The sequence below is a fragment of the Betta splendens genome, chromosome 6 (assembly GCF_900634795.4).
Source record: "Betta splendens chromosome 6, fBetSpl5.4, whole genome shotgun sequence".
NCBI classification, from domain to species: domain Eukaryota; kingdom Metazoa; phylum Chordata; class Actinopteri; order Anabantiformes; family Osphronemidae; genus Betta; species Betta splendens.
Window position 1 is genome coordinate 18,503,228 of NC_040886.2, and position 14,397 is coordinate 18,517,624.

At 47.8% G+C, this 14,397-nt stretch overlaps 2 protein-coding genes and 1 long non-coding RNA gene across 6 annotated transcripts; 2 read left to right on the forward strand and 1 right to left on the reverse strand.

The window, feature by feature from the left end:
- The first annotated feature begins 1,226 nt into the window (after positions 1-1,226).
- Positions 1,227-6,250, forward strand: rnf141 (ring finger protein 141). 3 transcript variants are annotated; one of them, XM_029153657.3, is made up of 6 exons: positions 1,227-1,355; positions 2,322-2,519; positions 3,359-3,467; positions 3,713-3,894; positions 3,984-4,091; positions 4,181-6,250. In XM_029153657.3, exons 2-6 carry the CDS (start codon positions 2,383-2,385, stop codon positions 4,329-4,331), a joined length of 687 nt encoding a protein of 228 aa, XP_029009490.1. In that variant the 5' UTR covers positions 1,227-1,355; positions 2,322-2,382; the 3' UTR covers positions 4,332-6,250. The 3 variants fall into 3 exon arrangements, with proteins under 3 accessions (XP_029009490.1, XP_029009492.1, XP_055365502.1); XM_029153659.3 differs by having other exon boundaries at positions 1,232-1,355; positions 2,395-2,519; XM_055509527.1 differs by lacking the exon at positions 1,227-1,355 and having other exon boundaries at positions 1,717-2,519.
- Positions 6,251-6,771: 521 nt separating this feature from the next.
- On the reverse strand, positions 6,772-14,348 carry ampd3b (adenosine monophosphate deaminase 3b). Of its 2 annotated transcripts, XM_029153653.3 has the most exons (16): positions 14,137-14,348; positions 12,952-13,048; positions 11,582-11,804; positions 11,385-11,505; positions 11,160-11,325; positions 10,274-10,493; positions 10,023-10,152; positions 9,723-9,917; positions 9,517-9,648; positions 9,118-9,281; positions 8,902-9,028; positions 8,667-8,830; positions 8,380-8,500; positions 8,109-8,282; positions 7,919-8,029; positions 6,772-7,230 (listed from the first exon to the last, which is right to left on the reverse strand). In XM_029153653.3, the coding sequence occupies exons 2-16, from the start codon at positions 13,007-13,009 to the stop codon at positions 7,051-7,053; spliced, it is 2,286 nt and encodes a 761-aa protein (XP_029009486.1). In that variant the 5' UTR covers positions 13,010-13,048; positions 14,137-14,348; the 3' UTR covers positions 6,772-7,050. The 2 variants fall into 2 exon arrangements, with proteins under 2 accessions (XP_029009486.1, XP_029009489.1); XM_029153656.2 differs by lacking the exons at positions 12,952-13,048; positions 14,137-14,348 and adding an exon at positions 12,554-12,801.
- LOC129604212 (uncharacterized) lies at positions 12,191-13,129 on the forward strand. The gene is made up of 2 exons (XR_008694906.1): positions 12,191-12,564; positions 12,767-13,129. It is a non-coding gene; the product is annotated as an uncharacterized LOC129604212 (long non-coding RNA).
- Positions 14,349-14,397: the final 49 nt, after the last annotated feature.

The window sequence follows — 14,397 nt, forward strand, 5'->3', positions numbered from 1 at the left end:
TGAATGAAACAAGGTTCGCTGGTTCCCGGATGTGACCGATTAACACAAGCATTCTGCACTTAATTGCTCATTAAATAGAGACAGTGCAGACTGTCAGAAGAAGGATTTATGCCGAGTTTTTGTGCGTGTGACTGCAGCCTCAGGTGAGTTTTGTTCTGTTTTCCTCCATTCTTTCACCTGTTGTTTTTTTTCCTACAAACTGTTAATACTTTATCTATAAAACATGTACTTACTTTTTCTTTTTAACCTAAGCATCATTTGGATTAAAGCTCATGATCCACGAGGAACAGAAGCAGAGAAGCAGAATCTTGTCTCCTTTGAACAGATGTGTTTATGCTGATGCAGTTACAGTGTGAAGAAAACACATTCTATTATAATGTTGGGTAAACAGACACTATATGATGATCCGTGTTTTCTTACGTTCCTCAGGTGAGATAGAGCTACAGGTGTCATCTGTGCTGCGGCTTCTTCTTTGCGTGACTCACCTTCAGGTGTCACAGCCAGTAAATAACAGATGGCCTCCCTGCAGATTGTGCCAAACACAAAATGAGATTTCAGGTGAAAAAAGGAGGTTTTCTGGCTGACATCTAAGTTCACCAAGTTCTCAAACGGTTACAGTAAAACACGTGTGAGTTGCATCAGTGTGTAATCTGCTCCTTAAATAACGTCAACGCGAGCCTTTACTCTAGTGCTTGTGAGGTTTCCTTCATTTCAGCGTTTCTTCTCTAATTATCTTCCTCCTGCCTACATTATCACAGTGCGTTTCAAAGGTCTGAGAGCCCATTGAGAATACACCATATTTTTTGGGACACAAAAAACATTGAAGACTTTAGAGATACAAGATGTTACAACAGAAGCAAAGGAATATTTCAGATTCGCCTTTTTTAAGCCATGGAAGGTTTTTCAACAGGAAGCTTCTCAAACGTTGGCTCATCTTTACACAATTCACAAAGCAAACATCAGCAAGTAAGTTTATTTGTATTATTATGATTATTATATCAAATACTGTCTGTAGCTGTATAGTTATATATAGTTCTGTAGATTCCAGCCTTTTATCTACAGTATGTTGGTGACATGAGTCTAATCTAATAACATCTCAATATGGTTAATTTATGTAATGTGCTACAATAAAAATATGAAGATAAATAGTTGAAAAAATGTATGCTTTATTTTCAATATTTTATTTAGCTATTACAATAGCATAAACTGGTCAAAACGAAAAGTAGAAAAAAAGAAGAAGAAAAAGAAGAAACGCCGTCGTTAACGCCTACGTCATCAAACGGCGACCTGTCACAACAAAGCTCAAACTGCGCTCGGCCGCAAACTTCCACCTCCAGTGTCGACAGAGTTGTTTTGTAAGAACCTCTTCTTTCCATAACACGACACTTATTCAGCTTCATCGTTTGTCTGTATGTAGAGTTCAGCTGGATCTTTGGTTGAACAGTTACGTTCCAAGAGATCCTCCTAGCAAAGCGCCGATAAGTTTAACTGCTGCTAGAACAGACAAGTGATGTTCGACTTGTGAAGAATGTAAAAATAGAGAGTTTTAGCCAGAATAACGCTGCCGTCCCTCGCAGTGACGGGTTTATTGTGTAACTCATACAGTCCGGAGCTCGGTGGGTTTTATAATAAACTAGCGCCACGTTATTACATAATGACAGCTCAGCAAACTGCTCCTGTTGCCGTAAAATTTTAAATTCCAGGTGGGTTTTAATTGCACGTCAAAACGAACACGTCACTGGCTACAGGAAGCATTAGCAGCATTAGCTTGAGGAAACCCGCGTGATCTGCGGTTTATGGGTTTCTTCATAGTCGTCCATAAGCAAATGATTACTTCCTCCAGTCGGTTTTCTCTGTGTAGATCCAGATGAAGTGGGTGTGCGACTTCAGCATGATTAACTACATGCCTAAAATCTGCTGGACGCTGCCAGCATTCGTTGGTATATGTTGGGTTATGGGATGTAATATTGCTGAAAACATATTGGATGGTGTCGGGAAGCCCGAGTCTGGAGAAGTGGACTTCATAGTAGCGGCTGGTTTATCCTGAGGATTTGTCACAGAGCGTTCATCTACTGTGTCACAACATGGCAGTTTATTTATTAAGGGTGGTCTTTTTCATTTGTGTTTAACCTTTCAAGATTACAACGCCAACTAAACTAAATAAAGGTAACGTGACAGACAGCCAACAAAGAAGTGTATTATACAGCTCACAATACGTATCTGTATGATACTAAAAACAACAAAATCTGCCTAATATTTAGTGCATCTAAAACAAATGCTGTCAGGAACAATCCAGTCTGTTTAATTGAATTTCCCAACAGGCTTGGCAGAAGTGTATGAGGCACAATCTACTGTTGGTACTGCTTTGAACGTGCTGCTGCCATGGGCCAGCAGATCTCAGGCCAGGCGGTGATGACCCATCTGCCTGAGAAGCTGGTGAAACACGCCGGACTGGTTCGTGACAGTGGCTACCTTACCTACGAGGAGTTTCTGGCAAGAGTGGCTGAACTTAATGATGTGTAAGTCACAGCCTCTCTGGCATAAATAGATGTCAAACTGTGGCATCGTTAATGCAGTGTAGAGACAGTGGAGTAAACCGAGGAAACTCAAAATATTGAGAGAAATATATATGGAGAAAAGTGCCTAAATGTCTAAAACAGTTTCTTGGAGTTGGATTGTTCTGCTCTGAGTAGGTAGACGATTCGATGGGATCCAAACTGCAGCAGCTTTCAACAGTCAAACATTTGGCTCATTTTATTCCCTCGGCTCATTACAACACGCATTTGGCTGCATAACTTTAGCTCAGCGGTTCCCAGTGAAGCTAAAAATAGTAGATATCATTAGGATAAGTAGAAAAAGAACTCATACAGCATAACAGCGTGTAACATTATGTTTAGCAGTTTGTCTTGAAGTTAGAAAACTCGTTTGCAATACTTTCTGTCTCACATGGGATAAAGATTTAGCAGCAGTTCTGCTGTAATGAGGTCCTTGCTCTAGTTACCATCACAGTAACTTCTGCAAATTACGATGTTTCTGTTGCTCCTGGGTTGTTGTTTCTGGGGTCTGAGGCCAGGCATTCTCGTTCATTCTTAATTCATTCTTAATGTGATGCTGTCACAATAGAAATTATAAAGTCTGGAGTCAAAGGTAATTCTGATGTTGTCATATCAGATTAGACTATGTGAATGTGCCTTCATTATAGCAATAGACAACACATAAGGAGAGAATTCATCATAGGACATTCAGAGGAGGTAACATTTAAAATAGTAAAGGTGTATATTTTGTATCTTTTAGTTGTTTCTGTTCACTTACCAAATGGTTCACCATGATTCCTGTCTTTCTGCTGGACCTCCTTCAGCACCGCCAAGCTGGCTGCAGGACAGCAGAAGCACCTGCTGTTTGAGGTGCAGCCAGGATCCGATGCCACGGCCTTGTGGAAGGTGGCCGTCAGGATCGTCTGCACCAAAGTGAGTCTAAATGGGCACACGCACATGCACCGCTGCCAACAGTGCTGCTGGCCAACTCCTTTTTATTTTGTGACGGAGAGAGAGACAGATGTGAGTGTGTGTTTGTGATGTGTGATAGGGGCTTAGACCACTTTCTCATCTCTGTCAGACAGATACTGATGGTATGTTTTACACAGAGCACTGTGACATTCTGCATTCAGTCAGTAATAAATAGGAGTGAATTGTTTGGCTTTGCCTCCTCCCAGATCAACAAGGAGAACGGTATGTTGGAAGCATCAAGGATCATGAACCTGTACCAGTTCATCCAGCTGTACCGAGACATCACCAGCCAGGCTGCTGAGGTGCTGTCTGCAGAGGGCGCCACAGAGGGCCCATCTGCCCAGCTCCCGTCCACAGACTCCTGCCAGGCCAGCATGTGGATGGGCCGGTCAGTCCAGTGGTGAACACAGTATTACATCATTGTATCTTTAATTATTGTTAACGATCAGTTGTAGTTACACATGTGGTTTTATACAGAGTGAAGCAGCTGACCGATGAGGAGGAGTGCTGCATCTGCATGGACGGGAAGGCCGACCTCATCCTGCCGTGTGCGCACAGCTTCTGTCAGAAGTGCATAGATAAATGGTCAGATCTCTTGTTTGTTCAGGTTTAGTTGTTGACTCTAGTAATGTAAATCTCCAACAGTAATTTCTCTCTGCTTCCTCTTTCTGCAGGAGTGGGCAGAGCCGAAACTGTCCCATATGCCGCCTGCAGGTGACGGCTGCCAATGAATCGTGGGTAATGTCCGACTTCCCCACAGACGACGACGTAGCCGGCTACATCCTCAACCTGGCTGATGAGGCGGGCCACCCACACCGGCCTTAGCACCGCACAGTGAGAAAGGAAATCACCTGTACAGATTCATGTCGTAACACAAAATGTTGCTCTACTTTCAAACGAGCCTAACAGTGCAGAGGAGGTTTCTTACTCCTCGTTTGATTAAAAACGGCTCCCTTATTTTGTAACAATTTCAAAAACCTAAATTAACTGCTAGATCATTTCTAGTTATTGATTGAGAATCAAAGCTGAGAATGTGTGCGCTAGGTAAGGGATAAATAGCTTATAGAGTCGGACAGTTTACAACAGGAACTCCATTACATGCTGACGATGTCTGTTGTGAATGTAAATGAGGCAGAGCAGAGACAATAGAAGCAAACTGAACACATTACGTTTAGGCTGCCGTCTCTTCCTGCCAGCTTTCAGTTGATTAGCTTCGTACTAAGACAAGAGGCCAGTAGAAATAACGACCGTGATAACTTCCTAACATTTGAGCTGCAGTCAGTCCATGTAAAGGGATGCTCGCTGTCACATTTCTGTTGACGTTCCTCACTGGTTCAGACATATCCGTGTCCATGTTTATTTCAAAGCATCACTCATTTTAACGCCAGTCCTGTGTTTAAATAAAAAGATGGAGGTACCCTCTGCAGAGTTCTGACGTGTAGCAGTGCTGGGTCATGTCACATAATTCGACTGATGGAGGTCACTTTACTGGACTTGCATCAGCAGAAGCTGGTCGTCCTCCTCCTCATCTTCTTAGCTTGTCAGGATGCTGCTGTTGTGTAGACTGTATAATGTGACCCTGCATTTTCCTGGATCTGACAGCAACTCATGCTCGTCCAGTTCAGAATCAGACATAGTGACTTTGGATTTACGGGACTGAGTGTTCGTTTTTATCTTGCTGTAAAACATAACCTCTATTAGTCTCGTGTGCTGCTGTCACTATTTCTAACATCTAAAGTACTGGTAAACGTACTGTAGTTTACGTTCCTGCTCTTTTTCTATACTTTCCAAACGATTTACTGAGGTGGGAATTTTTCACTTATGACTGAACATAGACAATAAACCCGTAAATTAACTTTATTGTAAATAGGGACTTCTATCCACGTCTTTAAAGCCACTAAATCACAAGCTGCACTTTGATGTGATGTGGTTGTGATTATTGTGAACTGAGTCAATGCTGAAGTATTAAATGAAACGTGAACTTGTATTAATTATGTATTATTTCCTCTTACTAAACTCTAATGCTTTATATGAGGTCACAGTGACACTATGAACTGCCAGTTCAGCTTCTGTTGTGTGTTGAACTTTGCATTTGATCATATTTAGATATTTTACATGCTCAAGTTAGAGACATAAGCTTAATAGTAATATAACAGACTTTTATTTTTACACAGAAGCATTTGCTAAATAGCTTTATTGACGTCTGATCTGCTAACAGACCATGAATATGAATCTTTATTAGACAACTAAAAATACATTTTGGTTGCGTTAATGTGCTAGAACAAGATGTTTTAATGCTTCCACCTTTTTATGTCAAACACAAACAGCATCTGTTTAATAAAAGAGCAATCTGGACCAATAGGTGCGTGATTTCCAGACTCCGTCTAAGCGTATTCACGAATAGAAACCGCTGATAATTACAGAGATCAGTTCATTTTGTTTCACTCACCTGCACACGCGCTGCAGTTCGCAGCTTCAGCCGCCAGGTGGCAGCACATCCTCATTCCGCTGACAGACCCCGTCAAACTGTAATTAAACTCATTCTAGTTGTAAACCTGAATTGTGACCGTTGTTATGGTCATAATAAAGACATGTTCACTTTTTGCACTTAACTGTGTGGATCAATGAAATGAAGAGTTTGCAACACTCGAATTACCATGGTCCTATAAATATGTCAATAAACTTTGTGTGAACCTGTGCAATGTTTAAGCATGCAAATTAAAAAAGCAGTAAGTGAAGTTGCATTATGTGTATTATGGTTTTGTTTCAGCTTTTGTTTTTTTCCGCCCAGCAAACTGGCAGCAATTCGTATAAAAGATAAAACATCCTGAATAACTTTCAGGTAATTAATAACAACAGCCGCTTGTTACAGGTTGGACCTTTTTTGCTAATTAACAGTATTTTTTCCCCGTATTTTTCTTCAAAGTGAGCAGAAAACTAAAGTCTAGAAAATCTGAGTGATTCGGACGGAACATTAAGCTCCGACTGCACTCTACTAATCTTGTTATTGTTAACGCTAATATGCATTAGCATTAGCTGTAGCATCGCTGCAGAAGGTCAAAGGTCTGAAGTTTGAGTAAATTAAACTGTAAAAAAGTCGCGTCTCATATTGCATGTAAACAAATGGTTTGAGTAGATTTTGTGCTGTCTCATATTAACCCCAAACATTCACCATGTGTCAGGGAAGCCTTAGCTTAGCTTAGCTAGGCCAAATTTACATGTATGTGTCTTGAATGTGTACTGTTAAAAAAGCTCAACACGTCCGTGTGTTCTTCAGCTTTTATTTTTATAGCAGAACAAAACCTAAAACTATGAAGCAATAACGTGTAGGACCCTGCTTGTAGAAGTCCAACTGGCCTCCAGCTGAAACGAACAGTCACACGCTGCAGGATTAAACCTTAAAACGCGCGTGGAAGAAGGTAACGCACATTAGTAGTAAATGTAAATAAAAGTTTAGAAAATGTCTGTACATGTACAGTTCGTAAGGCCTCAGACCCACAATGCATCAGGTAGATCATGACAGACAGCTGCTGCGGTGACGTCATCAGGACGCGGAGCCGTCGCCGCCGCCCTCCGTCTTCACCGCGTCCACCAGAAGGCTGAGCTCGTTGCACAGCGTCTCGTAGCGGTAGGCCATGCGGATCTGGGCCACGTTGGTCTGACGGATGTCGTTGCCCTCCGGCCCTTCTTGTAGATACTCGGGCCCGATGTAAAGCTTCTTCTCCTGCGGGTGAAAGTCGAGCATGTTCAACATTCTCTGAGTTTATACAAAGGACTTTGTCAAGTTACGCAATCCTTGTTCTTATTATTAACACATTTGCAAGTGTTCTTAACTGATTGACTGTTAAATGAATTGTAGTATTGTGGCTGTGACGGGCAGGACCGTGCGGGTCAAGCAGGCGGACGGGTTCTGATGATGACACAGCAGGAGGCGGAGGGTGGAGTTGGAAGCTGCCAGGAGGTGTTCTGTCTGGACCTGTGTGTATACCAGCACTACGCTCTGTGTCCCCTGCATTGTGTTCTTTAAACTGCATGAATCAACACAGTGAAGGCAGTGGGAGGTGTAGACCAGAGAACTGCCAGGTTCTGTGTTCCAGGCCTGGTTCTCAGGCCGCCCTGCTCTACCAAGCACCGACGACCTGGTACACGTGTTGAGTCATGCCTCCTTGTCATTCTTCCAGCCTCAGGTGCACTGGGTTCACTGGGTTCACTGGGTGTACCAGGGCCCGCTGGAGCCAGGTGCTTAGCAGTGGGTGAGGCCCGGACATCCGTAAACAAACAGAACCTGAAGATCAGGTTTGACAAATGCTATTTTGTCCCATTTACAAAGTCCCGGTTCAAGACAAAGTGGAAATAAGTGGAGCTGTTTTCTACCTGTGTCCTTGACCCGTTTGAAACCAGCGTTTCTGTACCTGGTGCGAGAGGCCGCTCTGCAGGACGCTGTTCCTGGCTATCTCACACAGGTCGCATGTGCTCAGCTTCCACACCTGGGCTGCGATGGCGTACTCCTCCATCAGCGCCTCCTGGAACATGAACAGCTTTACAGTGCAGTGTACAGCCTCGGTCCAGGTGTGCGATCGTCATCGCTGCAGAGGTTTGCACCTTGGTGTAGTGGAACTGCATGGGGTCGTCTGTGGACAGGGACACACACAGGCCTTTGTGCAGAAACTCCTGCAGAGGGTTCTTGGAGTACTGAAGGAAGAGGCTGTTGTTGCTCAGCGGGGACATGGCGATGGGCACCTGTGCCAGGTAGTACATGTACTGCAAGGCTGGACTCTGCAGAGGAATGACATAGGTTGACATGAGAGTCTCCCTGTGGTTTATGTCTATGTTCAGAGCTGATGAGCAGCACGGGTACGATGGGGGACTGCACCTTTTTGAGGTTGAGTCCGTGGGAGATGTTGTCTGCGGTGAGGAAGGCGGAGACCAGGTGTGTGATGGAGCCGGCTTCTCCGCAGTGAGGGCGGAACTGGAAAGTGTTGAGTCCTCGCTCCCTTGAGAGAGACCATGAAGCTGAGACATTACTGATCTGAGCAGCACAGCAGCGTTGACGCATTGTGTGGTGGTTTCCATCCAGGCTCGTGTCACGTGTAACACTCAGACTGGGTGTGTGTGGGTGTGTGTGGGAACCTGATGTTCCTCTGGGTGGGGATCACCTACTTGCGGAGGTTGTTGAGCACCATGATGTTGGCGTACATGTAGAACAGGTAGTAGGTGTAGGGCGGGTTGTCGTCCGCCGTCCACTCCTCAGGCTTCGGGCTCCTGTAGGAGAACATGTGGTCGCTGTGCTTGGACTCGTCGTCCACGCTGTCGAAGCCCGTCACCTGCAGGACGAGCATCTGGTAACGCGCTTGTGTCAGGATGTTGGTCAACTCACTGACCTCTACGTACTTACGTATTTTAGGAAGACGTGCACTGCGTTGTGCTTTTGTGGATTGACTGTAGCTTGAAAGAGGGGAAGGAAGATGTTCTCCAGGATCTTGGCAAAGTTGGGGACTAATTTCTTCGCCCTGAAAATGTCACTGTAGAAGCAAAGAACCAACATACATGTATAGATGCAGTGTGTGGACAGGAGCCTGACGTGGTCTGATGCTGCTCAGTCAGCTCTTACTAGATGCGGGGAACCTGGATCATCCACCTCATGTTGGGGGAGTGGACCTTATGCTGGATGAACCAGGAGGCCAGACTCTCCCACTCGCTGGGCGAGCGGCCGTAGATTGACAGGCGCGGCTCCGCGTGCTGGTACTTGCTCTCCTCCAGCTCTGCAGCCACTTCCTGCAGAACCGAACCACAGGAAGTTAATGGTGCGGGTGATAAAGCAAAAGTCAAGTGGCAGCTGTTCATCAACAGTCCTCCGAAGCCAGAACAGAAGAAACTAATGTTTTCTCTAATAATTTACAAACTCCCTTAGAAGAGAAATCTATAAAAGTGAAGGTTCGCTTAAAGCTGATGCTGAACACGAATGCGTCTGAGGTGATAGAACAGCAAACACTGAGCGTTGGCTCCAAACCTTGATGATTCGGGCAAAGTACTCTCCTTTGATGAAGTTGTCTGTTTTCAAGTAGATCTCCCGCAGCTCGCTGGCGCCGACCGGGTTGTATTTGGAGTTGAACTTATCGAACCGATGAAATGTTTGTCTGCCCTGAAGGAGAGAGAGGTGAGAGTCGTCCTCCAACACCATGAATCGTGTGATGCAGCGCGTGGCCCGGTCCTCACGGCGTGCACGTCCAGCGAGTCCACGGTCAGGTCGTACGGGTCCTTGTGGAGGTTTCTGAAGACCTGCCGCAGCGTCAGCTTCTGAGCACCTCGCTCCAGCACCTCGCGCTCTGCGTCCGTCTGGTACGTGGTCTGGATGAAGTTCAGCAGATGCTTCTGGTTCATGCAGGCAGCAGCATGAATGTGTGTGTCCACCTGTGTGGGACATGAGGAACATGAAACACCAGCTGCCCCCATGTGAGGACCAGACGATCAGCTGATCGCTGGTTTGATCAGCTGGTTGTTTACATGCAAACAGACCTTTCTGACGTTGTAGAAGTCTCTGTGTGGAACGCTCTTCAGTTCTTTCAGCTCCGCCATCTCGTTCATCATTTCATGAAGGTGAAACTTTGAGGCCAAGAAGTTCAGGCGTCTGTGACAGTAGGTTTTCCTGTGAGGCAACACACAGTGAGACCAACAAATGATTCAGCGATGCTCCTTCCTCGATCATCTAATGAATCTGATGTCAATCTGAGCGGTGGCCAAACACTGAGCTGTGTTCGTCTGCTCACGTCGGGCCGTCGACGATCATTGCCAGGATGTAGCTCAGGTCTATGGCGAAGGTCTCGAGGTCCGGGTACGGGAGGCTGTGAACCTGCTCCTGCTTCAGAGCCTCTGCGCTGTCGTAGACGTGAACTATGCCGTCCTTCATCTGCAGCTCGTAGTTCAGGTCGTCGGGGATCCCCTCAATGGAGTAGGGGTCCTCCCCTTCCTGAGGGCAAGGCAGGATGTCTGAGGAGGCGGAGAAGGTCACGTCACACTCACATTAGGCTTCTCAGGTGCTCTGGGCTCCTGGTTCAATGTTTGTCCTGTAGCTACAATAATTCACAGCTGAATGACTGTTTGTAGCTGTACCCGCAGCGTCTGCGCCGCAGCTGCTGTACCCGCTGCGTCTGCGCCGCAGCTGCTGTACCCGCAGCGTCTGCGCCGCAGCTAATGTACCCGCAGCGTCTGCGCCGCAGCTAATGTACCCGCAGCGTCTGCGCCGCAGCTAATGTACCCGCAGCGTCTGCGCCGCAGCTAATGTACCCGCAGCGTCTGCGCCGCAGCTGCTGTACCCGCAGCTGCTGTACCCGCAGCTGCTGTACCCGCTGCGTCTGCACCGCAGCTGCTGTACCCGCAGCGTCTGCGCCGCAGCTAATGTACCCGCAGCGTCTGCGCCGCAGCTGCTGTACCCGCAGCTGCTGTACCCGCAGCTGCTGTACCCGCTGCGTCTGCACCGCAGCTGCTGTACCCGCAGCGTCTGCGCCGCAGCTAATGTACCCGCTGCGTCTGCGCTAATACCTGCAGTACCTGCAGCTGGTGCTGTTCACTTGGTGGGGATGTTTCATCGTGCTCATTGAGGACTGTTCTAGTACCACCGTGTCCTAACGGGTCCCGCTGAGAACAGGGTCCTACCCGGAAAGGTCTCGTGCTCCTGCTGCCACGTGTCGTTGGAGGCCGTGCGGAGAAACTGGGCCGTGGTTCTGGGGAAGCGGTGGTAGATCAGCCTGGAGTACTTCTCCCTGATGAGCAGCGCCTGGACCAGACTGCGGGCCGCCTGCTCGTAGTCCTCCACCGTCACCTGGTGAGTGGAGGTGTGGTTACTGAGCCCTGCGTGTGGTATGTGTGTGGTCATCTTACCCCTGCACAGTGGTCTCCGCTGATGGTGACCCTCTGGAACTCTGGGAAGCCGTCTGGGACGCTGGGCTCGGGTGCGGCTCCGGATACAGAGTGAGAGCGTTTCAGCTTGAAGCTCTTCTTCCTGAAGACACGTGAGCAGGGTCATTGTGTGAGCGGCGGCGGCAGCGGCGCCTGCGTGACCCCCTGCTGTGCCGTACCTCTCCCTGGACTCCTTGGACTGCTGCTCAGCCAGCTCCCTCTGCAGGGCCCTCTGTCTGTCCTCATGCAGCCCGATGGGACAGTCCTCCGGCACAGAGAACAGAGCCATGACCGTCTTGTTGTTCTCCTCCTTCAGTGCGGAGGCATAAACCTTCTCTGCCATCAGACGCACGCTCTCGTCCATGTCGTTGATGGACATTCTCTGGAAAAGTCGCGGCATCTCTGAAATGAGACGACAGGCGTTGAAGCGTGAGCTTGTGTGTCAGAACAGGCTCCTCGGCTGAAGCTGAAGCTTCATGGCTTGTTTACTGCTCGTTAAAGGAGCCAGTAGATCATCTGACATGATGAAACACGGCAGCGCCTTTAAAACAACATGACCGAGGTTCAGGCCGTAAACAAAACCGGAGACGGACACAAACGGGCCGAGGGGAAGCGGCTCCGCCTTCTCACGGAGCGAGTTGGGTTCCAGCGCTGTTGTTGAGCCACCATGAGGCCTGGTCCGCGCGGTCAGTCACTGTAAACCACCTGCCTGCAGCGTCTTCTGCTGGGAACAGGCTGGTGTTTACTGGTTCTGACCCGGGTGAAGGTTACGGCAGTTGTTAGTTTTAAATAGCTCTGGCTGCTGCTCTGCAGCATCCTCTGTCCTCGCGTTACGTGATGTGTTACAGTTGGATCGGGCCCCTGCTCCTGGCATCATGGATAAACAAGCAGGGCTGAATGTGTTGGTATCAGGTGTTGCCTGGGCTGAAACCTGGTTGACATCAACACTGTTAGCGGTTAGGTTCCACGTGAGCAGCTTGACAGCAGCTGACGGCGTCTGACCCACAAACAGTGCATCAACGCGTCACACGTCCCGGTTCTGGTCTCCACAGATAAGCTCTAACGTCACTGGTGCCGCTTGGTGTCAGTTTGACCGGACTGGCCTCTGACTCCAGCCGCTCACTGGCCTGAAGGATCCGGCGTAGCCTTACCTTCTGCGGCGGTTTGGGCCATGGTGGCTCCTCTGCTCTCTGTTGGCGCTCGTATCGCTTCAGTTTTCTCTCTTTAACTCGTGTCGGGTCTCGGCACCACGGAGCCTCGTCTCGGTGTCTGTGTCTCTCGTCCAGTCACACTCTGCCGTTCATGTGGTCGGTGCCCGTGTTTAATGCAGCTGCTCGCTGTTGATCCCTCTGTCTCTATTTTAGGGTGCTAATCTGAGCTGCTGTGTCACAACATGAACAAAGCTCAGAATGGACTGGCAGCAGGTACATCTGTCAGAAGGAGGACTGACGGACGTTCACTGCACAGGCGGCTCTTTGTTTGGAGCCCTTCTACAGGATGGACCCCGCTTCCACAGCTACAGATTATATTGTATAGAGTATTTGCTCACCTTTCCCCAAGCTGGGCGTGGACTGCTGCTTGCAGAGTGGAATGTCTCGTCTCTTCATCTTGATCTGCTCCAACAGAAAGGACCGACGTCTTCTGAGCTGGTGGATGTAGAAGCTCTTTATTATAGTGACACATTTTATCTTGTGGATTAGCAAAATAAAGTACAAATGCAAACACTGTGATATCTCCGGTCAATTATTAGTTGGCCCCGTGTGGGCGGAGCCTGAGTCCAGCTGGTGTCTGGTGAGGTTCAATCACCTCTACACCTATGAGTAAGAGATTTAAGTCCTAGAACATGTTTTAGCAAGGTAAGATACATCTTGTCATGTTCTGCTACTGCTACACAGGCCTTTAAAGAATGCTGCCCCCCCCCCCCCCCTTTGCTTTCTGCGTGTGCAGACTTGGTGTAATAATAGAGCTGCTAGATAAACCCAGGTCCTGAGGCCTGACTGTTTTGGCTCGTTTCCCCTCATCCATGCACAGTGAATGCGGGTTCAACAAATCCAACCTGAGCTTTGGATCATGGTGTTATTCCCATTTTGTTGCAGTTGATGGCTGAACAACTGACAGGAAACCCACGAGTCATGTTTTAGCTTTTCAGGAAGTAAAAGATAAAACATTTGTGTCAGATCAGGCTCAGGTCTGGAGCGAAGCAGTGGTGCAGAGTCCAGAGGAGGTGGAAGCGTCCCGTCCACCCGTGTGTGGTGCAGGTTTACAACCTGACGTCTGCGTTTAAGACGTCTAAGTTTAAGAAGTTCTACATCTGTAAACTGTGGTAACAGCCTGCAGGAATCATAAAGTCTGAGGATGGTGATCAGAAAGTGTTGCTCAGTGTTTGTTAACTGAGTCAGATCCAGGTTTGGGGCTAAGTCTACAAACCTGAACTTTGAGGAGCGTAAACCTGGACTGACCCTGTTTGTTTGCAGAGTTTCACAGTACGCGCTGCGCTGCCGTTGGCCTGTTTACACCATAAACTGCATGTAGACATCAGAGCAGTTCTTCCCCATCGCAGACTCAAACTTCCCGTTTCCTTTGACTTCAGAGCATCATCTCTGTCTCTGTCCGAGCGGCAGCAGGTTGACAGCCAGGCACAGAAGCACACACACCTCAGCCTTTGAAGTGATGAAGTTTCCTACAGCTTCACACGTTTTCACCCCAGTCTCAGCGGGGGCAGGTGTGTACTTACTGTGTCCGTGAGCCTGATGATCCTGGCGGCGCTGAGGTCCTTATTTAACCGTCCACCACCGACGTGCTGATTCTTCAGTTACTGTCGAGAACAAATGAGAAGGCTGCACCAGTTAAAGATACAGAGCTCAGACTTTCAGGAAGTGATTTGCATCGGTGCAGCAGAGAACAGGAAGTTTTCAGGCTCCAGTTGAGACCTGACCCGCCCCAGTCTGCTTGAAGCCGGTGAGACCAGGACCATTGGGCCTGGTCTTGACCCAGT